The sequence below is a fragment of the Leptonychotes weddellii genome, chromosome 4 (genome assembly GCF_054177405.1).
Source record: "Leptonychotes weddellii isolate Sample4059 chromosome 4, ASM5417740v2, whole genome shotgun sequence".
NCBI lineage: Eukaryota > Metazoa > Chordata > Mammalia > Carnivora > Phocidae > Leptonychotes > Leptonychotes weddellii.
Window position 1 is genome coordinate 29,317,110 of NC_138372.1, and position 26,935 is coordinate 29,344,044.

At 38.0% G+C, this 26,935-nt stretch overlaps 1 protein-coding gene across 7 annotated transcripts in view; it reads right to left on the minus strand.

Annotated features, from left to right (window-relative positions):
- SCMH1 (Scm polycomb group protein homolog 1) overlaps nucleotides 1-26,935 on the minus strand; it is a 169,309-nt gene that overhangs the window by 125,389 nt on the left and 16,985 nt on the right. For 4 of the 7 annotated variants that reach the window (XM_081818215.1, XM_081818216.1, XM_081818212.1 and 1 more), the window contains exon 1: nucleotides 856-5,183. In XM_081818215.1, the coding sequence (XP_081674341.1) occupies nucleotides 856-955 (100 nt within the window). In that variant the 5' untranslated portion in view covers nucleotides 956-5,183. The other 3 variants (XM_081818210.1, XM_081818209.1, XM_081818208.1) reach the window with 2 other exon arrangements.

Sequence of the window (26,935 nt, forward strand, 5' to 3'; positions counted from 1 at the left end):
TGAGAGGGAGGAGGGTCAGAGGGAGAAGCAGACTCCCTGCCGAGCAGGGAGCCCGATGCGGGACTTGATCCCGGGACTCCAGGATCATGACCTGAGCCGAAGGCAGTCGCTTAACCAACTGAGCCACCCAGGCGCCCTAGAATGTATTCTTAAAAATTAAATTTACAATATATATTCTACTTCTGTACAAGTTTTCACTCTTCTATTGCTTATGTAAAGATGAGCTACCAGTATACACAAAACAGATTCAGGAAGCCACAATAAATAGAAAGCAGGCTATAAGATCACTAATAAAACTAATAAAACAATTCAAAAGCAACCAATACAATTTAGGAAAAAAATATTCCAGTAAAGAGAAAAAACAAAAGCCAGACTCAACGATGAAGCAAAATGAACAAAATAATTAACAAACTTAACTGGGCAGAAAGGCATCAAATAAGGCCCCACAAGACAATGAAAAATGAACTTCTGAGAAGAAATATTTGAAACTCCTGGCACAAACAAGTGGAAACTGGAAAGCAGTCCCCAAAGAAGAAAAGGAGACAACAACTACATTCATTACAAACTGCTTAATTCTTAAGCATCACCATAAATTACTCAGTAGATTAGGGAATCAGTCATTCCTGTATCAATTCTTAAATGAACAGCATGCAGCCTCTGACAGAATTCCACACATACAAAAAAAAGGAGCTAGTTATTTTTCAAGCATTCTAAGATTAATGGCCATGTTTCAAAATACATTATGATGTGTAGCTACTATTTTTAAATAACCAGTTTTATTTTATTCTCTCTCCTCAGGCAGTATATTTCTTCTCCCGTCATTCCTCTCCCAGTTAAAAGTGACAAATCAGAAACCTGGAGTCCTCCTTAATTGTCCTCTCTTGTCCTCCAGAGCCAACCAGTTATCAAAATCTGTCAGTTCTCCCTCTGAAAGGACCGTCTCCTCTGCTCCCATTCTGAGTTTAAGATTTCATTCTCTCTCACCTGCCTGACAGAAACAATTACTTCAGTCCTGTGTGGGACCCCATCCCTCTCCAATCCATACTCGAGCACTCATTTTCGAAAATACAGATTAAACTTGTCATTATTCCTTTAAAAGTCTTCAAAGATCAAAACCTAAACTGTATCCCTAATAAACATGTCCTACTGTTTTCCATGTCTAGACTTTCCCCCCACTTCTCTACTACTTATTCACCATGGTCCAGGATAAATGTTACTTCATAATAGCTTTCTGGCAACATCCCTAAGCAGAGCACGATCTCTACCTCCCACTTCTATACCTGCTCCACAGTGTCAGAGCTAAATGCTACTAATCTAGTCAGTATTCATGGGGCTTGGCACACAGCAAGCACTCAAAAAAAGAAAAAGAAAAAAAAAAAAAACAGGAAAAAAAAGTTTATCTTTTTATCAAACTCAGAAACAGTTATGCAATGTGAGAAAATCACACATATTAAGAAGTCAATGTTTAAATGCAAGCTTTCATCAAAACAATTTTGACATGTAAATGGATACTTAGATACAGAATCCACTATAATTAGATATCAATTATTCATGTTAAGTAAGGAATAATTAAAAACAGTTCATCTAAAACTGCAGATAGAGAAGTCATTTATATATTGATTTTGGAATTTTTTTCCATACAGATTTACTATTTCAGTACTCAGGCTAATATTAAAAATGTGCTTACTATCATTTAATGAGTACAGAGTTTCAGTTTCAGTTTTGCAAGATGAAAAAAGTTCTGCAGATGGATGGTGGAAATGGTTGCACAACTATGTGAATGTACTCAATGCTACTAAACTGTATACTTAAAAATGGTTAAAATGGTAAATTTCAAGTTTATGCCTTTTATCACAATTTTTTAAAAGATTTTATTTATTTATTTGAGAGAGACAGAAAGAGAGCAAGAGAGAGAGCACAAGTGGGAGGGGCAGAGGGAGAGGGAGAAGCAAACCCCCTGCCGAACAGGGAGCCCCGAAGTGAAGCGGGGCTCGATCCCGGGACCCCGGGGTCATGACCTGAGCCAAAGGCAGACACTTAACCTACTGTGCCACCTAGGTGCCCCTTTTATCACAATTTTAAAAATTCAATTAATAAAAAATGGACTCATATTTCTGGGATGTCAGGAGGCTCAGAGGTTGCCGTACTGATTCCATTTCAGACTCAACTAACACCTATCATTACCATATACCAGGCCCAGCACCAGGCATTTTCATATAGATCATCTCAGGTATTACCAATATCTATTTGCAGGTGAAGAATAAGAATCTGGGGCTCAGAAAGTTTAACAGTGCCATGGAGGGGAAGGCTTGGTCAGGCAACAGTAATGAAAGATATGCAATAATAGTTCACAAATAAAAAACTGAATTGTATTAATGCCTGAATCCTGTTTCTACAGACTTATTAATTCAACAAACATTTATTATCTGCTATTTGTCCAGCACTGAAGATAGATCACTGAACAGATAAAAACTCCTGCTTCTCATGACGTTGACATTCTAAACCAAAGGTTCCACAAAATGTGATCTTTTGACCGGAGGCACTTGAAATAGTGCTCACTGCAGGGAAGCAGATGTCAGAATGAGACTTCATGGCAGGGAGAGCTATCCTGCAGAGGACGGGTTAGTCATTCCCTATAGAGTACAACCAGAAAGGCTGGATGACCACTTATTGCCAAAGATGCTGAAGCTTTTCCAAGAGGAAAAGGAATTTATGCGTTGGAAAGGGATCAATTACATAAACTTCTAAGATCCTCTTCAACCTTGGAGTTCTATTTCCCTAAGCAACAAACAATATTATGAGACAGCAATGCATCTGTATCTTGTGTGTTTGAGCACATGCACACATCCCAGCTATGAACTATTTAGCAGTTTAAATTATGTCTTATTCTCCTTTATATCTCATGTGTTTAAGTCCATGAAATGAATGAATGAATGCAATGTCATAGGCTTAAAAGACAGTGGACTGCTTCCTATTAAATCTTGTTCAGTTTGACATTTAAATTCTATTTCTAATTTTCTATTTTCTTTTTTTAAATATTTTACTTATTTATTAGAGAGAAAGAGAGAGCACAAGCAGGGGAGAGGGAGAAGCAGGCTCCCTAGGGAGTCTGACAATGCAGGGCTCGATCCCAGGACCCTGGGATCATGACTTGAGCCAAAGGCAGATGCTTAACTGACTGAGCCACCCAGGTGCCCCTCCAATTTGCTATTTTCAAAATAACCCTTTAAAGCCTTTCCTATTTCCAGATTGAAATTATATTCATTCACTCTTTAAACAAAATTTTTTTAACTATACATAGGTTCCAGCCCTGTGCCAGGTAATGGGGGATTCAAATAACAAGGTACTCTCCCTTCAGTATAGAAGAGGGAGAAAGATACCTAAGTAAGTGTGGTAAAGTATTATAGGTCCTACATCAAAAGTATACATGGGCTCAGAAGGTAGAGGAGAGGGGAGGAGCCAGTTCTATTTGGGGAGAGGGTAGGAGGAGGAATTAAGACCATGGAAAAGGAACTGTGTCTTGGGGATAGAGTAATAAGAAAAGTCTATCACAGAGAGGGAATAATGTAAAGAAATAAATGGTGCTATGAAGCATTCTGTTAGACTTGCTCTGCCCAGTATGGTATAGCCACTAACCATATGCAGCACCTGCAATGTGCCTAGTATGACTAAGGAAGTAAATATTTAATTTTGTTTTAAGTTTTTGTTAATTTAAATTCATAACTGACATTCCGTATGGTTATGGGGAAAACCTTTTATTAGTTTCATAGGTAGAGTTTAGTGATTCATCAGTTAACACCCAGTGTTCATTACATCACGTGCCCTCCTTAATGCCCATCACCCAGCTACCCCATCCCCCTATCTTGTTTGGAATAAAACTGGGTATGAGAATCTACTTTTTCAATTGAAAATTGTTGAAATCTAAATGCAGATCAAGTATTTCTGACAAAACTTGGTGTCCAAATTGAGATGTGCCATAACTGTAAAACATACACCAGATTCTGAGGACTGAGTACGGAAAAAAGGAATGTAGAACAGCTCATTATGTATTTTTATATTGGTTATGTGTCAAAATAGTATTTTAGATACACTAAGTTAAAGAAAATAATTATTAAAATTAATTCCTCTGTTTCTTCTTTACCTTTTTTAATGTGGCTACTAGAACTTTAAAATCACATATGCGACTTGCATTCTGTTTCTGCTGGACAGTGCCATGCTGGGCAACTGTAGTTCAGTGTGCAGGAGGCATGTTAGGGGGTATGCTCAGAGAAGTAAAATGTGGCCAACGTCAGTGGCTGTATTTTTTACTATAATAGAGGAAATAGATCTACAATGAGCAAAAAGAAGCCAATGGGCAGAGAAGTAGAGGTGAGGGACAGAGGAGAGAATACACTAACGGCCTATGGGGCCTTGGCTCTGAAGGCTCATTATACTCTCGCTTTGCACATGGCTTAGCTGTTCAACCTCCCTAGTAATTAAAGGAATCCTAACTATTTAGATGTAGAGATAGAAGAAAAGGCTTTAGAGAAACTCTCATGATTTCAGTGTCAAGTGGAAGAGCAAGCTTACTTAATCTCAGATAAGACAAATCATCCCACTTCAGAAAATCCCAAGCAAAGGATAAAAAAAAGGGATAAGACATAATAAACCAGAAACCTATGCTTAAAATAGAGATTTTACGTTTAAAGATTCTTGACAAGGTTCTTAGTTTCTACAAAGCTAAAATTTTCTTTAGCATCTGAACTCTGAAACTTACGAGATGTTTTATTAAGTTCAACTAACACTGTTAAAACTATCGCTATAAAAATGGCAAGACTACATACCTTCCTGAAATGGCTATAAGTTTTAGCGACATTTAAATAATATTTAAATGCTAGACAAAGTGTCTAACATGGTGCCTAACGTAGAGAACAAATTCCTTAAATAATTCATTAAATTCATTAAAATAATAATATTTCTTTCTTAACAATAATCTCAAGTGTGGCTGAACTGTTACAGAAATATCTTTAGGAACTTAAAAAGTAAAACTTCCAATTCCTTCCACGACCTGAAAAATTGATGACAAAAATGACAAAAAAGACATCATGGCTAAAAGAAACGGATAATGAATGATATAATTAGTAATGAGGAATTCCTTAGAGTCAGTCCTTGCTAAATCTCTTAATCCTTCTTACCTCCAAAATAGGGTAAAAAGATACTTACCACTAGGCTGCATAGTCAATGGACTTAAAACTGGTCAAGGAATTAAGATGTTTGGGATTTATCCCTGGATCCACCAATACCTTACTCTGACCTCTGACAAGTCAGTTTCTCTGTATGTTAATTTCTCCATCTGTAAAATAGGGGTGGGAGGAAGGAGGACACTTATTACCCCTTAAAGTACTGAGACTTAAGTATTAACAAACTGGCTATATTATTTAAAAAGTAGGACATTTAGATAAATCTTTTTTGCTTATTAGAATATTTCAGGGTTGGGTAGTACCTTATAACAAGCACCACAGGTTTAATTTAACTAAGCCCCAATATTCACAGAAATCAAGAATACAGGTATTTGCTACATTTGGTCCCAGGCAAATACTGCATATATATATAATTTCCAACTAACCAGGTTAAACCAAAAACTCAAAAGATACTAAAAATCCATTAACACGGTGTTAAGGACTGAATGTGCTCCCCCACAATTCCTATGTTAAAATCCTAACTCCCAATGAGACTGTATTTGGAGATGGGACTTTCAAGGAGGTAACTAAGGTTAAATGAGGTCATAAGGGTGGGGCCCTAATTTGTCCTTATAAGATGGGAAAGAGACATCAGAGATCTCTCCCTCTCCCTCTCTCTCCACAAACACAGAGAAAAAGGCCAGGTGAGGACGTGGCCAAAAAAGTGCTTGTCTATAAGCTGAGAAGAGGCCTGACCAGAAACAAACCCTGCTAGCATCTTGACCTTGGACTTCCAGACTAGAAACATGAGAAAATTAATTTCTGTTGGTTAAGCCACCCAGCCAGTCACATTTTTTTATGAAAGTCTGAGCAGACTGGGGTGCCTGGGTGGCTCAGTCGTTGAGCGTCTGCCTTCGGCTCAGGTCATGATCCTGGGGTCCTGGGATGGAGCTCCACATCGGGCTCCTGCTCAGCAGGGAGCCTGCTTCTCCCTCTCCCACTCCCCCTGTTTGTGTTCCCTCTGTTGCTGTCTCTGTCTGTCAAATAAATAAATTAAAAAAAAAAAAATCTTAAAAAAAAAAGAAGTCTGAGCAGACTAACACACATGGTCATAGGAAAAATGAGGCTGTAATTCTTTTAGAGCACCTGCCTCATGCAACACTATTCAGTTTCCAAGTTGCCCTAAAGAATCTTCACTCTTTCTTTTACCATAGTCTGACTGGTAGTAAAATAAAGCAAAACAAAATAAAAACAAAACAAATACCATATTGGAAGTTAAAATTATATCCTGTTTTCAGTGTCAACTGTGTTTTCCCTTAAAGAGTTTAGGCAACTAATTTAGGCACCGAGCCTCAGTTTTCTTGTCAGTAAAATAGGGATGATAATCCCAATGCTACTTGCATTACTAGGTTGTTGGGAAGAACAAATGAAAAAAATGCCTTTAAAAGCACATAATATAGTTAATAGGGATTATTAAGGAAAAACTTGCTGTTTGCTACCTTTCTCAGAGGGAAAAGTAAGATCCTGAAATCACACAATGTACTTACAAAGAGAACACAGGACATTAGCGTCTCCTATTACTAGTTAGCCCCTAAGGATTCAAATGCTTAGTTTTTGAGTAACGACTCTAAGAGGTATCTGCCAGAATTACTTCTACTTTGCCTCTTCTCCCACTGGCTTCCTCTTACTGCGGACTGGAACCTTTAGAAAATTCTCATAATGCAATCTTCTTGGGGGAAGTAGAAGTGCCTGTATTTATTCCAAAAGACTGTAATGACACTAAGAAGCTGGAATAAGAAGAGTAACCTGAAACCTCAAAATGCATGCCTGGAACCCTGAAACATTAAGAGAGAAATCTGTGGAACATCCTAGCAAATACAGTCTCTTTGATTTCTGAGAAAAGAGCACAAGAGCACAGACCAGTGCTGTCCTGTAGAACTTTCTTTGATGTCAGAGATGTTCTGTATCATCTAATGGGCAGCCATTAGCCACATGTGGCTCTTCAGCACTTCAAATGTGTGACTGAAGAGTTCCATTTTTGTTTGTATTCAATTTTTATTAAATTTAAATACACACATGTGGCCGGCGGTGACTGTATTGGATAGTGCAAGATCTAGAGGATGTAAAGATTCTGGTATTTCTGGAAACCCTTGAGAGAAAAATCACATGTAGCAGAAAAATTTACAAGGCTATGGAAGCATCCTTTCAACATGTGGCAAAACAATCATAATAGGCCATCATCCCTTGAAGCAAGGAAAAGTAGAAGAAATTCCTCATATATTAAGAAAACAATTTAGTTATAAAGTATCACTTATATCTTAAAAATAATAATTATTATTAACATTATATAGCTATTATTAAGTGTTTACTATGTACCAGATATTGTGCTAATTATTTCAATAAAACCATCTTGTTAAATCTTCACCAGTGTGATACCAGTTAGTATGCTATCATTATCCCTTTTTACCTAATGAGGAAATAATACCCAGAGAGGTTGAATAACTTTCTAAAAGGTTATAGTCACTAGAAAAGCCAGTATCTGAACCCAAACTATGCTCTTAACTACACTGCCTCTCTCCAAAAAAAAAAAAGACAAAAAGATAAGAAAGAAACCTTATAAATGCTTCTAACATAAAATAGCCCAACTTAGATATTCTACCCACTTTACTACAGTAAAAACTGAAGCACTGATGCTTATTAGCTTGATCTGGACACTGAATTAATATTAAGCACAGTCTGGGATTTAATGAGGCAAAACTAGATTAAATGGAGGATGTCCAAAGGTACCATGTTTTAAATATTCATAGAGCTTGGAAAACACAAAAGAAGTAAGCAGGCTTACATGCACATATCAATGAGAGAGGGAGAGAGAGGGTGGGGAGGAAGGGAAGAAGGGACAGAGGAGAAGGGATGTTTTTCTCAGAAACAGAAACTGGAAAACAGAAAAAACACATCAAATGTACTTCTGAAAACCCATTAAGACAGAACTCTTTAAACGCTAGACAGCAGTTGTGATTTTAATAAACCATAATCCTATGCCGATAAGCATAGAGCTCAAAAAGGAAAAGCTGGGAGAACACCTACCCCACTGTGGCCATGGAGGACAAGCTACAGAGGAGGCGGGAGACAGACAAGGGACTACTTTGGGATGTACCACTGATTAGCCACTCTCTCTTATTAGCAACTATTCCTAGTGCCTTTTAGCTGATTCTCTGCCTCCAGTTCTCCTTCATTTACTTTTACTCTGTTCAGAGAGAAGTGTGATGAGATGGTAATATTCCTCTGGGATGATCTGCCAGAAGAGGGGGAAGGGGAAGCAAGCTAGGCAATCCCTTCCTCGCGGAGAGCAATAAATTCCTGTCTTGTGCATGCAGCAGATGTGAACAAAGAAGATGGAACAGATCTCTCCTTGGCAATCATCCCTGCCCCCACTCCCTCTGTAGCAATTATACATCTCTGCACGTGCACACAGAGAGAAGAACCCCAGAGAACATCAGTATTTCCTTTAACAAGCAAAGCAGTTAGCAATGAATGGCTAATGAAAATGCAGAGAGGCCATAACTCCCTTTGTCTTGCAGGCAGTCCTAGCAGACTTCAACTATGTATAAGTGTACCCTTCCCAGAGGCTTACAGAAGTGTGATCCAGAGCATAAGAGAAGCTACTGCTTTCTACAAATTTTCTGGCTCATATTTCCTGAACAGGGAAGAAGTTTCGTGGACCAGTGGTGCCACATCATACTTCTTGGCAGACATATATGGATCTGATGTCATGAACTAAGTAACACACAACCACCACCATCATCATTCCTGTCAGTATCCAGAAAAAAGGAGATAACAGTATTGGATGACCTATTCTGCCAGTCAGAACACTTTGAAGGTGGAGTTTTATGTTCAAATCTAGACCCTATACTCTGAACGAGATATAGGCACACAATCCTATTCAAAGGAAAGCAACAAAAAGAGCCTGCTCTGTGAAACTGTGGAGGTTTAACCAAGAGAAGAGAAGACTCAGGGGAAACAGGAGAGCTGTTTGCAAATACCTGGCATGTTCTCATGTAGAGGAGAGATGAGATTCGCTCTACTTGTTCAATAGTACCCCAAGGGACAGAACTAGGACTAGTGGGTGGAAGCTATAGGTAGACAGGCTTCAGCTCATTACTAGGAAGAACTTTCTGGCAGTCAGAGGTATCCAACCATCAGATAAACTCTGGGAAGAAAAGGTATGCATCTGCCATCATGGAGGGTATGGAAGCAAAGGTAAGGTAACTTCTTGGTGGAAGTATTAAATCATGAAAAGGAAGAGGGAGGTTGGACTAAGTAACCTTAAAAGGCCTTTCCAAATTTGAGATCCTACAATTTTATGGGGGTATGGACCTCCTGCTTTCATCATTTCAATGCTGTACAACTTTAGGTTTGCAGCATGGACAATATCTATTTCTACAGTACCAACTTTTCCTCTGAAGGCTCACAGAAGCGTGATGTGGGGGCAGAAGAAGTAACAGCATCATCATTATCTTCTTCTTTCCCTTTTGCTTCTGCATCTACTGTGTACTGACACCATGGCAGGCACTTTACATACCTTCTCTCTCTTTGAGAGTCAAGTTCCAGCTAGGCTACCATGAGAATGAGCCAGGAACACATCATCTTTGGTTTTTACTTTCCTCATTTGTAAAATAAAGGGGCTGAACTTCATTCATGATCTGTAAGATCCCTTTTAAGTTCTATCATATTGTGAGTCTATAGGCAGCAGCATCAAGGTACCAGCCCAATTACTTCCTCCGTATCTGTTACAACTTAAAACGAGGCGGTAACCTGAAATATCTTCTTTCTTTGAAATAATGAACAATGTGTGCTGCATTTATTTTACACAATACAAAATTTAGTGTAAATGGAATTTTTAATAAAAATTGAAGTCTATTTTCAGCACACCAAGATGCTTAGTTTAACTTTTAAAGAAACCTTTATTAAAATAAGCTAAATGTTTTACTGCAAAGTAACTTGTTCTATAAATTTGGATTTTATACATTGGATTTTCTCTTATACTATTTTGTTGTCCACTCAAGTTATCCATGCCAGTCACACTGGCGTCTTTTCCTTTGTGCTTGGTAATCGGTCAGATGGTGTAACACAGAACTACAGGTTTGGAAGGAACAGTAAAAGCCATTTAGTTCAATGCCTCCTCCTTCCCTGCCTCCAATTCCACCAACCCCAGCCAGTGTCTGAAACTTCTTTCTAGCACCCCTACCGAGTCTCTTCTTATACCTCCACTGATGAAGATCCCGCATCTCCCCAGGAAGTTCCTTCCATTCTTGGCTGTGGATCTTGGCCTTAGGAAAATGACTCTCAGTATTTTTTCTATCTCAATAACCATGAGGGAATCCCAGCATACTTCCATTAGTAACAGTAGTTTCATCTACAACTGAACTTTTAAAAGAGGTCTCTCAAGACAGCAAGATAGTAATGGGAGGGAAACTTTCCCTTTTCGTTCGGTATACTTCTGTTGTCAAATTTTTCACAGTGCGTATACATAATTTTAACACATACATACATTAAAAAGAAAGTGGTCCAAGGGGGTAAATGTTTATCACAGCAGTGGTAGGGAGTTAGACAGGAACAAGGCCCCTTAGGGAAACAAAACAGAAAGGGAGAGAATGGCATGTGTTTGATGTGACACCTCCACTAACTCTAATATATGAGGGGGCGGGTGTTGAACATCGTCTACCTCCTTGAAAATCACTGCTCATCTCTATCTCAATTGAGTATGCCTGCTCTTTAGGCATTTTGGGGCAGCTTTCATGTGTGCAGGGAAAGTGAACTGCTTTCTGGTCTTATCAAAGTGAAACTCAATGACTAACTATATAATATGTCTCACTGTATAATGTATCTGCTTCTTGTTCCCTCCCATTCACCTAGTCCATAGTATACTATTCTGATTGGACACTCTGCCTTCCAACATTACACCTCTATGGTCTGTTTATTTTCTCTTTACCGTAATGGGTTAGCACTGTTCCTAACTATTGAGACTAATTAACTGAGTCCAAGCTCAAGGGTATTTTTACCAAATTTCCCTCCTTTATTATGAAGATCCTCAGCAATACTGCCAGGGTTCGGATCTGGTTCTATCACTTACTAGTTGTATAACCTTGGCCAAGTAATTTAACCCCCTGTGCCTTGGTTTTCTCATCTTCAAAATAAAGACAATAACAGCAATTAGCTCATTTAGGTGCTAGGAGAATTAAATAGGATACACAGAAAGCACTTAGACCAGTACCTGGCCATTGTAGGCAATCACTGTTTATGTACACTGTTGCTTCCTTCTTCTCTGTCATTATCATCCTCATGCCCTGCTATTAATTAGGAAACTGTTTTACTACAGACCCAAAGCGTTTACTTGGTAATTTCTTTCTATTGAATTTCTATGTTCTTTCTTTATCAATCCAGCATTCTTGACACTTCAACATAGCTCTCTCTGACAAATCCGATTAAAGTGAAACTTTCTCACTTAGCATACCTACTACTCCAGCCTGTTTTCATTACATTATGATACACACTCATGCTTCACCAATTCACCTTCCTTTTCTTTCATACCTCTATTCAAAACCCATCTCCTAAAGCAGGGTTTGGAAGACTTCTGTAAAGAGCCAGAGAGTAAATAATTTCAGTTTTATGGGACATGTAGTTTCTCAACTCCACCACTGTAGCATGAAAGCAGCCATAGGTAACACATTAACAACAAACATGGCTGTGCTCCAAAAAACCTTTATTTACAAAACAGGCAGCCAAAAGGATTTGACTTATGAGCCACAGTTTGTTAATCCCTGATCTAGAGGACTTCTTCCCTAAATAATTCTGCTTAGCTATGATCATCCCTCTGTTCTACATCAAGCATGTACCATATTTATTTACAAGCTTCTAAGTATTTGCATGTGGTCAGTCTTCCACTAAGATTGGTGTACATAACCTTTAAGGAGAGCTAGTCTTTAATTCTTTAAACAAAATGTATCTAAGCCTAGGAGTAATGAGGGCCATTAAGGACACAAAGACAAAGTCCTAGCCTATGCTCACAAAGAACTCACAGATTAGTAGGACAGATAGCAATTCAAATACACAATCATAACATAATGTGATTTTTGCTCTCATAGAGATTTGCTATACAAAGTGCTCTGGGAAAACAGAAAGGAATGATTAACTTTGCTTGGGGAAGTGAGGAAAGCTTCACAGAGATGAAGTTGAGCTAGGATTGTCAGAAGAAAGATGAATAGGCATTTTAGGCAAAGGGAATATAGTACAAAGGAACTAAGGCATGAAAATGGACAGTGTGTTTGGACAACAGCCAACAGTTCATTATAGATAGAAAAGGGTAGGGTAAGCTACAGAAATAAAGGGAGATGAGAATAGAAAAGCAGGTAGGCAACAAACGAAGAGCCTCATGCACCATACTAAGACAAAGGTATATTACATACTGAGGCATCTGGTGTCATCTCAAAGAGTGTTAGACACTCAATATCAAGATCTGACTTATTAATGATATTTTACATCCATAAAGGGATTTTAACTTCTTTCACAGACTTTTACATACATTATTTCCAATGTTCATACAGCTGCCATATTTAATACTTACATGCCTTCTAAATTCTGATACTGATCATCAACTTGTGATGCAGTGAGAAGAAAAAGATTTAAAGGCAAAGAATCTAGAACTAAATCGTACAGCACATAACATGATTTTTTTTTTTTAAGATTTTATTTATTTATTTGAGAGAGAGAGAGAATGAGAGAGAGCACATGAGATGGGGGAGGGTCAGAGGGAGAAGCAGACTCCCCGCCGAGCCGGGAGCCCGATGCGGGACTCGATTCCAGGACTCTGGGATCGTGACCTGAGCCGAAGGCAGTCGCTTAACCAACTGAGCCACCTGGGCGCCCTAATAACATGATTTTGAGTAAGTCTCTTAACCCCTCATTGTTTCCATAAAACAGGAATAGCAACTATACCTACTTCACAAGATTACTGTAAAGACTATGTAAAACAATTATGTGAAGAGTACTTTGCAAACTATAAAGAGCTGTATAAACGACACGCAGGATTTTTTAAAATTGCAGGATTAAGTTGGCAGGAAAGGGTGAGAGTCTTTTATTCGCTCTAATCGCTTTTTGTGACACATACATTCATATACAACCTAATAGAGGAAAACTCTCTATTTCTAATGCGTATAAATACGGGTTCTGACCTTTTCGAGGATCCGATTTTTGCATGGTACCATCAGCTATATCACACAGGAAAGCATTCCTCCTTAGCAAGGTGGAGAAATCTGGAAGCAAAAGACAGAAAAAAATTAGAAATGTGAACTACTGTAGATCAAAGAAGACACACAGTGAAATTAGGTTTTTATCAGAGGAAACCAACAGACTGGACATCCAGATACGGCTTCCCAAAAGCAGCAGATTAGATAGGTTTTCAATTTCCAGGATCCTTCCCTTAGCTTTGTGGGTTCAGAACACCGATTCTGTTAAAAATAGAATATATTCTTGAGGGCAGTTCTACAGATCGTTAAACAATGATGGGTAAATAAGAATGTTAACTTATCAATTTACTGTGAGAAATATAACAGCCACATGAAGTAAAATTCTATATGCCGAAAGAAATTTAAAAAAACATAAATGGAAAAGACATTCTGTATTCATGAATTATAAGACTAACATTGTTAAGATGACAGTACTAACCAAAGTGATTTATAGACTCAATGCAATCCCTCTCAAAATCCTAATGATGTCTTTTGGAGAAATATAACAAGTCATCCTAAAATTCATGCGGAATTTCAAAGGACCCCAAATAGCTTCGACAATCTTGAAAATGAAGAATAAAGCTGGAAGAGTCACACTTCCTGATTTCAAAACTTACTACAAAGCTTGAGTAATCAGAACAGTGTGGTACTGGCATAAGGACAGACACACAGATCAATGGAATAGAACTGAGGGCCCAGAAACAAACCCTAATATATATGGTCAAATGATTTTCGAGAAAGGTGCCGAGACCATTCATGGGAAAAGGATATTCTTTTCAACAAGTGATGTTGGGAAAACTGGATACCCATATGCAAAATAATGAAGTTGAACTTTTACCTTATACTGTATTCAAAAATTAACTCAAAATGCGTCAAAGACCTAAACACAAGAGCTAAGATTATAAAACTCTTACAAGAAAACACAGGGGAAAATCTTCATGACATTGGATTTGACAATGATTCTTGCATATAACATCTAAATCACAGGCAATGAAAGAAAAACAGTAAATGAGATTTCATCAAAATGAAAAACATTTGTCCATCAGAGGACACTATCTGAGTGTAAAAGACAACCTGTACAGAATAGGAGAATATACTGGCAAATTATATATCCAATAGGGGATTAATATCTAGAATATATAAAGAACTCCTGCAATTCAACAACAAAAAACCCTCAAACAACCTAATTAAAAAACGGGCAAGGGACTTGAATAGACATTTCTCTGTTTATATATACAGATAGCCAGTAAGCACATGAAAAGATACTCAGCATCATTAATCAATAACAGAAATGCAAATCAACATCAGAATGAGATACCACTTCACACCCATTCAAATGGCTATCATAAAAAAAGAAAACAAAACAAAAATAACAAGTGTTGCCAGAGTGTGGAGAAATTAGAATCCTTTCGAATAGCTAGTAGGAATGAAAAGTGATGCAGCTGCTGTGGAAAATCTCAAAAAGATAAACATGAAATTACCGTATGATCCAGCATTCTACTCCTGGGTATATATCCAAAAGAACTGAAAGCAGGGACTAAAACAGATACTTGTACACTAATGTTCATAGCAACATCATTCCCAATAGCCAAAGGAAAGGAACAATCCAAATGCCCATCAGTAAATGAATGGATAAATAAACGTCCTTTATACACACAATGGAATCTTTATTCCATAAAAAGGAATACAATTCTGATACTTGCTACAACAGAAACACATCTTGAAAACATTATTCTAAATGAAATAAGCCAAACACAAAAGGACAAATATTGTTATGACTCCACTCATACGTGGTAACTAGAATAAGCCAATTCACAGAGATGGAAAGTAGAAGTACTAGGGGCAGGGCAGAGGAGGGAATGGAGAGTTATGATTTAATAGGTACAGAGTTTCTGCTTGGGATGATGAAAAAGTTCTGGAGATAGTAGTAAAGCCTATGCAACACTGTAAATGTACTTAATGCCTTTAAGTGGTTAAAATGGTAAATTTTATGTTATATATATTTTACCACAAAAAAAAAAAAAAAAGAAAACAAACAGGTAACAGGTGGATCTGCATCACAGTCCCAATCAACCATGTCACAAGAGAAATATAAAAAGCTTCACAGGGATTTAAAAGAAACTAAGTTCTGGAATCACAGCATTCTCTTTCCTGGGTAATCCTAGATGCAACCAGCCATCAATTTTCTTTATGACCTCCCATTCTGCAGGTTTCCAAGCTATCTTACTAAATGTCTAAATGCCACAATTTCTGCATCTTTTTTTTTTTTTTTAAGATTTCATTTATTTGTCAGAGAAAGAGAGCACAAGCAGGGGGAGCGGCAGGCAGAGGGAGAAGCAGGCTCCTCACTGAGTAGGGAGCCCAATGTGGGACATGATCCCAGGACCCTGGGATCATGACCTGAGCCGAAGGCAGACGCTTAACTGACTGAGCCACCCAGGCATCCCCAATTTCTGCATCTTTAATGTGGAAATAATAGTGTCTACTCCAAAGGGTTTGTGAGGGTTGAATAGCACTATCTATTTTAGTGAATGGATATAAATAAGTATGTGATAGGTAGGGGGTCCTTCTCCACCTCTCCAGCTTTTTGTCACATTACTAATCCCTAATGAAGTCTTGGCTCCATTGGCATTCACACAATCATCACCACAGCTCTCTGTGGATTGAAGGGCCTTGCTAGTATCTCTGTCAGAAAACTTCTCTTAGAAAGTCCAAGTCTTCTCTCCAAGACTAACAACATCCAAAAGAACAAAAGTAAATGTAGACAAATTCATTTTCTTCCTATCTCACAAACCTCTCCTATAGGAATCTACCCTCCCTGAGGGCAGAGACTGTCATAGATTTATTTTATATCCTACACACTGCCAATATATATTAGAAAAAATAAATGTTTTTTTAATTGACTTTTCAACAATTCTAAGTTTTCTGTAACAAGACCTTGCATAAATTTCCAAGTATCTAAGTTCTGTTTCTATACTTGTAGTACAAAGCAATAAGGTAAAAACAATACCTATGGTTCTCTTTCAGTGATGAGAACTGAAGCAAAATATATGAGGTGTTACAGGGTGTGACAGTGACTATTTCAAAGTCTGCTACACTATAATATATGTCTTGTACTAAAAGTGCCAGAAATAAGAGAGTAAGTCCAATGTCCCACCTTGAAAAAACTCAATAATGAAGTTGATCTGGTATCAGCAAAATTTAAAAAATCCATTTAATCTCCATTTAAAAACATCAAATCAAGTAATCATCAGAGAATAACATCAAATCAGAATTCATGTTGCTGATTTACTCCTAAATCACAGTGGTAAGACATTCAATTTCACCTTATCTGACTGATCTAAACTCCTTCAGCTACACCAATTGGGATTACCACTGTATATATTTATTAAACATGTCTAGGTGTAAGACTGGAATCAGGAGGCAGAGAACCATAACAGAACAAAGAAACTGAGAGGTTACAAGGAAAAGAGGCTAGGATCATTCTGTTAAATAGACTTTCATATTGTTAACTTACAGAACCATCACAGGAGAAGGGAATCAACTATGTGCTAGTTTCTGTGCTAAGCACTTTAAAAATGACTTTTTAATAAAGTATAACATACATACTGAAAAGTACACAAATCATTAAGTATAAAGCTCAATGAACTTTTACAATGTGTCTCCAAACCAAGAAAGAGATTGTTATTAGCATCCAAAGAAGTACTCCTTTGTGTCCACCCAAGAGTAAACACTGTCTTGACTTCTGTCATTGTAGAATAGTTTTGCTTGTTTTGAACTTTATATAAACAAAATATACCACATGTACTCTTTCATGTCTACTTCCTTCCACTCAACATTTTGTTTGTGAGGTTCATCCATGTTGTCCCTAGCAGGCATTTTTACCTTTATTACTTGATTTAAAGAACCCAACAATTCTGGTATTTTCCATTTAGTTGGGAAAAAAAAAAAAAGCTGAGATTCTGAAGTTAACTGAGTGAGATTAATTAAGGCATCCAAGGTCACATAGCTACTAAATGGAAAGGCTAAAATTAAAGACTGTCTAATTTGAAAGTCCATGCTCTTTCTGGATCCATTATGCTTGCTTACTGTATTTAAAAACAACAAAAAATTAATACCTTTCCTGGTTTACTTATCATACGCCATATATATGTATAGAGGCTTGGCCAACAGTCAAGCACTATGCATATATAAGTATTGTTAGCAGGAGGAAGGAGTTACCTAGTGCAACCTTTTATGACTGTGACCCAGAGACTTAACTCCAGGCATTTATATACAATGATTTTCATTCCTGAAAACCCTGCACTTTGTAAAAATTATGCACTAAAAACGGTCTTGTGGGAAAAATGGAGTTAGGAATAGACTAAAAAGCCCATGGAACTTTGTATCCTTTATACACACACAGACACACACACACACCGTAAGGATCTCAGTCATTGAGAAAAGGTTAAATTAGGCTCAACAAACTAAATTAAAAAGAAGGGCACAATTCATATTAGAATAATTTCCAACTAAAATGATTTTTAAAAATAAAGATTTAATGTATAATCGAACAAACCTGTAGCTATCCAGAACATTAAGCTTCTAAGAGTGACTTATTTCCCCAAGGTTTCCTGGAGTGAAGATTTGAATGCATGTCACCATCTGCAGACAGGAACCACTTAATAAGAGCTTTTCATGGTGACAAAATTAAAATCTGAGGTCAGACTCATATGGCTTTGGGGACCAGTAAGAGACTATTAACCCATTTACCACTTTTTATCTGTTCATACTGCCCAAGCAGACCTTTGAAAAATGTCTATGCTACCAGGTATCAGAGATCTCAAGATCAACATAAAGTAATTTGGGCTCATCGACAGAGTGGCATCTATAAACCCCCAAAGTCTCAGGTTCTTAGCCTAAAAGAAGTGAATTATGACTCCCTGGCATTATCCAGAGTCTTGCATGAATCTTACAGAATAACAAACCTGGGGCAATTATGGTTTCTCTGTAAGCAGAAACTGAGCTGCAACTTAGGCCTAAACTTGGCCTGGTTCATTCCAGGTCACCGAGGAGTCACTTCCTCAGGGCTTCAAATTCTTCCCCAGAAAACTAGGAGGTGAGAACTCTATACTGCATTCCCAGGCAGGTCTCATATTTACTACAAACAAGCAGCCCGCCTGTTTCCTCATCATCCACCTCCACAAGTGTCTGATTTTATGGCTTCATAGAAAATCTTATTGTTACTGAAATAAGGGAACTTTATCAAATGATATCAGTTACCTTCCGCAAGCTACTCAGGCAATTGCCCTGACACCCATTTCTGGTTGGGAGTCTTTGAGACTACCTCTTTCTTCTCTGCATCAAAAAAACCAGAGACTACAAAGGGGCTTCCAGTGAAACATGTCCTGTGTAAGTCTGAAACAGTACACCAACCTCAGGAAAGGGCTCTCTTCTCTAGAAGACGACTTGACTGAGAGGGCATGGATAATCTTTGAGATGTGGTATTAAGCTAAGGCATATCATAGATTTTTTTTTAATTATTTGGGAATGATAAAGAATATAAACATTCCAAACAGTGAAGGTAGAAGAGTGATGCCATTTGCTAACAGTCATTCCGTATTTACTAGGAACCTTCTTCACGCTAACAAGTCAGAAAACCTTTCTATAGAACCACAGAGCCAGCAGGAACCAAGAGACATTAGAAGAAAAAAAATGTATGTCCAGTTTCCCTTCAGAGATAAGTTACTGCTTGCTTAGCTTTTTGAGTGTTTTTTTTTTTCTTTAATCCTGAAAATTTAGCTTTTAGGACACAATACGCTTTTCTCAACTATTTTAAAAATATTTGGGTGGTAAGGAGAACTTATAGGTGATTTATGAGAGACAACCAGTTTAAGGCAAATCTCTCAAAATGGAACAAAACAAGCTGGGTCCTTTAGTATCTATAAGTCAGTCTCAAATCTGACAGGATCATGCCAAACAGGTAATGAGAGGATGAAAGGAGTTGAGAGACACAATTATGAATACAACTTAGCTTTTCAAAGACTATTCCGAATACAGTCCTCATAGCTCATTAAGGAAATCCATCTAACACTTGGCAGCACTGGAAAATAGGGAAGAGTACCATCAGAGAATCAGAAACTTTGAGGAATTTCTGTCATATATAATCTAAATATAGCTATAAAATGGAGAAAATCAATCAATGCTGAGAGACTATAACCAAATATAGGTAAAGGGTTGTATTTCCTGGTAGGGCATACTAAATAGACCAACTGTGCTGGGAAAAAGCCCACACTCAGAAAAAAAATGTGGGAGTTGATGGGAAGTGCTGAGATACCTGAGCTCTGAAGACCTGCGCAGGCAGCCCACTCCACGCAAACAAAGCTTCTAGCTGCAGTGGTCGCCACCAGGCACAGAATGCACACTATTGTTTCCTACTAATTTTTAAAGATACTTTCAAAGGAGAAAGAGACAACAAGGAGGACTATAAAGAGCCTTCTCTAAATGTGACATTGAAAAAAAGATTGAAGGCATTCTTAGGAAAATGCAATGGGACGATTTAAGGTTGGAAACAATAACGTAGGTGCAAAAATAGTAGAGATAGATTCAAATAATGAATAACTCAGGAAGTAAAATTCTTCACAGAGGCAAACAATGTAAATAAGAAAACTGTAATTTAATTACAAACATCTGAAATGTATTTGCACTTCTGGCTTCCAAATTAGTTAAAATACCTCCTTTAGAAAACCTCCTTCAGAAAAGTCCTAAAGAATCACCAGAGAAATTTCAATACAGCTGGGTGGGTGGAAGGACAGATAAATAGATATGTGACATTTACAAGTAATGGTAAAATTTAGGTGGTGGACATGAGGTTTTTCATAGCAAAACCTTTTTGATTTTGTTGTATGTTTGAAATTTTTCATAAGTAAAAATCAACTTGAAAATATCTCAAAGAAGCTGCTGACTCAAAGCTTAACATCAGGCAATAGTGAAAAAGTGGGTAGTGTAACGGAAGGAATGAACATTGTTTTCTAAGCCCTTTTACATATAATGACTATTCCTCACAACAAACCTGAGAGGTACGTGACATTATCTCCATTATACACACTATACACTACACACACACACACACACACACACATCCACACACACACACACCCCGCGGCTCAAAGAGTACTTTAACAAAGTCACTTGGATATTAGTGAATATTAAGCCTGGTATCAAAATATACATATACGCTTAAAAATCTACCTAGAATCTTAATCCATCCTTATCATTTATTTTCCACAGGTTTCCAAGAAAGTGACTCTATTTCACCTTTGCTTAGAGAAGCACTTTACAAATAGTGAGAACATGTAAAATGCACTTTATAAGACATTATTTTTTACAATGTATTATACGAAATATAAATGACTTCCAGTTTCAAAGTCCTTTACAATGTTCGATGCTAACTGACTCACATATTAGCTTCTTTGTATTACAGTTATTTGTATATATCTTTTACAGTTTTTTAATGCTGTAATTCCCTTGAAATTAGGATCCATATCTGATTCATTTCTACATTCTTTGTAATATTATCTTGAATAGTAGTTAGTGAATGTTTACTTAAGGAAAGGAAGTAAACATGATCCTCACAATAGATGTACACGGTAGGTAGGACACCTGTTCACATTATTCTTATTAAACACTTGAAGAAACAGAGGCAGAGTAAACTCTGGTGCTATTTCTTAGCTAAAAAGCTCACTTGTTGAACTAGGGCTCCAGTCTTTTCCTATTGCACTACTGACTTAAAAAGGACATTAAGCCTGATTCTTCAACTCAAAGTCTGGCAGGGTGTCCAAAGGAAAAAGCTTTAGTTATGTTATTTTTTGAATGTTTGAGAAATCCTGAAAGATGGATCCTAATGTAAATAAAAAGGTTTGTAAACCTCTTGATTTCTTTGTTTTATTAGGAGAGTGATAGAAAGAAAATGAAAGTGTTTCTTGAAAATTCTAAACTTGGTTAGAGATTACCTAAAACTCAACAAAACCAGAAGTTGATATATAACAGCTAACATTTATACTCAGCTCTTTGGACCATTTCTATGTATACATGTTATTTCATATGATTTTCCATAATACCCAGTGAGAGATTTCTATTATTCTCATTTCACTGATGAGGAACTTTCAGAGTTGGGAGAGTTAGTAGGTGGTTGAACTGGGATTTAAAACAATCTCAGTCATGCCCTTTGCAGCATATTATGTTATTATCTGCTTGCACAAAACTAGTCAATAGCCTTCTTTCTTTCTACTTCCATTCTGTCATGTGTATGGAAAAATCCTTCTAAAATAAAAATTCCATCATGTTGCTTCTCTGCTTAAAATCCTTTAATGGACCCATGTAGCCTGTGGCATGAAATCCACTAAAGTCTTTGACATTGCATACACAGCCCCTCAAAACCAAAATTCTTTAAGATTTAGGCCCCTGACTACTTCTCTAGCCTCATCTACCCATCTTCTCCTCTTTTACCCTCTTTCCTTAACTTATTCTAAATGACCTGCAGTCCCTTAACTCATCTGCAAGTCCCTCTTCCCATTATGCACTCAACTTGTCAACTTAACAACTCATCCTTCAAAATTTAACTCAGAAATCAATGAATCTCCTCTTCCTCAGCCCCCTTAGCTCTTTTCCCTAGATAATCATTTCCTTTTCTATTCTATGTTTATATTTGGTTCATACGTACAGCGTTTAAATACTGTATTACAATTATTTGTTTACATACCTCTCCTGCCTATTTGACAGCAAAGCCCTAAGGGATGTCTTAGTCTTCTTTACATCCCTAGGGTCTAATACAGTGCCTGACAGTAGCAGGCATCAGATACATACATATTTGTTAAACTGAATTCAAATAAACTCACTTAGAAAGTACAAAAATGTTAAAACAGGATTTGGATTTTGCAAAATATAAATGTTTCAAAGGAAAAAAAGAGCCTGAAACTCTTTAACAGAACTGTGTATAACAATGGCAATTGCCTTGAAGGTCCCTGCTAGCACTCTGTGCCCCAGCTGGGCCTCCAGAAGGTTCATTACTTTCATATTATCACTGTGGCAATTTATTAATGAGCTCAACACTAGCAAGACAAATTGAAATGACAGCCCTGGCAACTAACATCTCTTATTTATCACGACAGCTAGTCTCTCACTAGCAGTGCCATGGACAAGCCTTCTTCAATGCAAAACAATATTTACAGAGTATCTTCTAAGAGACCTACAAACACTGTGATTGCCACTAAGGGGAATCCAAAAAAAGTATCGGTCCTCATTATGACAGGCAAAGAATGTGTTCTTGAAAAATAACTCAAAACTGAAAAACACAGACGTCCATTAGAAGTGATGGTAAAGGACTCATTATGTAATTCATCACTCATGGGTCAATTACCTATCCAAGGGCGAATTGAAGCACCACTGGAGTTCCTCTTGCCTCACCCTGATGGAGGCAGTATGCAAGAGCCAAGAACCAGTACTAGGCATTCTGGCAGAAGGAAGGTCTGGAAAACTAAAGCCACCACTCCTCCAAAAGTTTGAAGGCTTCAGGCACCTGGGTGGCTTGGTTGGTCAAGTGTCTGCCTTCGGTTCAGGTCATGATCCTAGAGTCCCAGGATCCAGTCCCACATCGGGCTTCCTGCTCAGCAGGTGTCTGCTTCTCCCTCTGACCCTCTCCCCTCTCATGCTCACTCTCTCTCTCTTTCTCTCTCTCAAATAAATAAAATCTTCAAAAAAAAAAAAAAAAGTTTGAAGTCTTCTTGGTACCACAGCATTCCTACCAATGATTTAAAGTTGCCCTCCTGAGATAAAACAGAGGTAAATCATAAGCCATTAACATACAAAAGTAAACTTTAAGTGCAACTAGACATAAATATGGTTTAAAAAAGAGAGAAAAAGCAAGAAACCCTGTGGATATAGGCGGATACTACATACTCACTGTTTTTACTAATGACTATAGTACCTCCAAGTAACGCCCGTTTTGGCTTCTTAGCCTGCCATAACAAAGTACTACCAACTGGGTGTAATAAACAAAGGAAATTTATTCTCTCACAGTTCTAGAGGCTAGATGTCTGAAATCGGGGTTTTGGGAGAGTCAGTGCTCTCTCTGAACCCTGCAGGGGAAGATACCTTCCTGCCTCTTTCAGCTTCTGGTAGCCTCAGAAACCCAATAGATTTGGGTATGATGAGAGTAGGGTGCTGCTCTAATAGTTAAAAATGGGAAAGTGCCTTTGGAATTGGATAATGGGTAGAGGCTTAATCAAAAAACCTAGATTGCTTTGAAGAGATGTTTGGTACAAATATGAACCTTAAAGATGCTTCTGGTGAGGTATTAGAAGGAAACAATGAACACATTATTGGACACTGGAGGAAAAGCAATTCTTGTTATAAAATGGCAGAAAACTTGTCTGAATTGTATTCGGTCATTAGGTGAACTTGTGATAAACTTGGATATTTAGCTGAAAAAATTTCCAAAACAACTACTGAAGTCTAGCCTAGTTTCTCTTTGGTGCTTACAGTAAATATGGGCAAAGATAAACTGAGGAATGGACTGTTAAGCAAGAAGGAATCAGCACTTGATGATATGGAAAATTCTCTGCCTAACCAGACCACATGCTCTGGAAATAGGGCCAAGGGTGTGGCTAGACAACCGTTTGCCTGTGACTCATGGATATAATCAATCATCTCAGAAGCTAGGAATAGAGATATGGTTATCCAGGAAAGATTTGGACCCTCTTGTCAGATGGTTTGGATCCCCATGAGCTACATGAAAGACTGATGAGGTTTTTGAGAATTTTATACCAGCAGAAGTGCTGCTGGTCTGGACTGAAGGGAACAAAGATGGAATAAAATGAAGGAAGAATAACGCAAAGGGCAAAGCCACACATGTAGAGGCCTGGGCCAAAGGGACCCTCTAGGTTTAAAAGGGTGGAGGTGTCCTATTAGGCCAGAGGACAGAGCATCAAGTCACAGAGAATTACTCTGAGGCCCTGAGATCTAATGGAACTTGCCATGATTGTGAATTTGCTTTAGACTGGTGACCTTTTTATTCCCTCCATTTTCCCTTTGTAATGGAAATGTCTTTCCTATGCCTGTCCTACCTTGTATTTTGGAAGCAGATCGCTTGTTTTCTAGGTTTCACAGGTCCACAGATGGAGAATTTTATACCAGGATGGACCATATCAGAGTCTCACCCATATTGATTTAGAAATGAGATTTGGGACTTTTTGAGCTGATTATATTTAGATGAGATTCTGGACTTACAGTTGATGCAGGAATGGGTTAGGACATTGGGGGGATGTTGGAAAGGGGTGAATGTATTCTGCACAATGGGGGCCAGAGGGTGGACTGTTATGTGCTGAATTCAATATTCATCATGTTATGGGTTGTGTTCACCAAAATTACGTACTCCTGGTACCTCTGAATGTGACCTTATTTGAAAACTGGGTCATTGTAGATATAATCAAGCTAAATGAGGTCATAGGGTGAGCCCTCATCGATTCTGTCTGGTGTCCTTAGAAGAAGAGGAAAACATGTGAAGATAAACACAAACAGGGAGAACACCACATGATGACAGGCAGAGATTGGAGTGATGCAGCTGCAAGCCAAAGAATGTCAAGGATTGACAGCCACCGCAAGCTAGGAAGAGATTCTATTCAGTCTCAGAGGGTGCATGGCCCAGATGACACCTTGATTTTAGAGTTCTGCCCTCCACACTGTGAGAGAATAAATTTCCATTGTTCTAAACCACCCAGTTGTGGTACTTTGTTACAGCAGTCCTAGGAAACTAAAATACTCCTTAATATTAATATATATTTAAGATTTACTGAGTACCGGGTATGTGTAAAGTGCTTTACACCTCGTGAGGAAAAGAAGTAAAATAACTTTCCACTACACTACTCCAAACCACTATACTAAACTTTCTCCCATGTACCATATGCTGTATAATAATTTGTCTGGTCTTTGTCCCAGGTTCCTGGCATAGAGCTTCTAAAACCCTTGGAATTTTCCAAGTGACAGGAATATCTTAGTTATTCATAAGCCCCTTGGATCACACATGAGTTTGTGCTAATAAGATGGCTCAGGATGGGGGCCAGTTGCCAGAAAGACCCATCATGGGATTAGAGGATTGGGGCTTTGGGTCAGCCCACCTTCAGGGCCAATATAATAAAGCCCCAATCAATACTCTGGACACAGAAGCTCAGTGGAGCTTCTTAATTGGTAAACATATCAATATGCCAGGAGGATGCCCTGATTCCATGGAGAGAGGACATGGAAGCTCTGTGTTTGGGACTCATCCGGACCACACCCTATACGTCTCTCTGTTTGGCTATACCAGATTTGTATCTTTTATAATAAACCTGTAATCATAAGTATGGAGCTTTCCTGAGTTCTGAGTTGTTCTAGTGAATTACTGAACCTGAGAGGGAGGTCCTAGGAACCATCAGATTTGCAGCCAGTTGATTAGAAGTTTAGATGGCCTGAGGACCTCACTTGAGGCTGGCATCTGAAGTGGGGGCAGTCTTGTTGGGAACCCTGTTCCCTTAAACCTATGCAATCTGACACTAACTCCGGGTGGCTAGTGTCAGAATTGAATTGGATTATACCAGGTGATGTCAGAAGAATTGGGTTAAAACAGAATATCATAATTGAGTCCTATGGTGGCCTGGTATACCCAACAGGAACCAGTGACAGAAAATAGAAAATATGCTACATAAGAAAAAAGTCACTTGGTCTCTTAGCTATTTCACTTTCATATATCATTCCTTCATACATTATACATTAATCAATACTCTTAAACTTTTTCTCATATGCAGAATCAGGCTTTTCATTATTTCTCTTAAGAAATAATGGTATCCAAAATCTATAAAGAACTTATCAAACTCAATATCCAAAGAACAAATAATCCAATCAAGAAATGGGCAGAAGACATGAACAGACACTTTTCCAAAGAAGACATCCAAATGGCCAACAGACACATGAAAAGGTGCTCAATATCACTCGGTATCAGGGAAATCCAAATCAAAGCCTCAATGAGATACCACCTCACACCTGTCAGAATGGCTAAAATTAACAAGTCAGGAAAACGACAGATGTTGGCAAGGATGCGGAGAAAGGGGAACCCTCCTACACTGTTGGTGGGAAAGCAAGCTGGTGCAGCCACTCTGGAAAACAGTATGGAGGTTCCTCAAAAAGTTGAAAATAGAGCTACCGTACAACCCAGCAATTGCACTACTAGGTATGTACCCCAAAGATACAAATGTAGTGATCCAAAGGGGTACATGCACCCCAATGTTTATAGCAGCAATGTCCACAATAACCAAACTATGGAAAGAGCCAAGATGTCCATCAAGAGATGAATGGATAAAGAAGATGTGGTATATATATATACAATGGACTATTATGCAGCCATCCAAAAAACCGAAATCTTGGACGTGGATGGAACTAGAGGGTATTATGCTAAGCGAAATAAGTCAATCAGAGAAAGACATG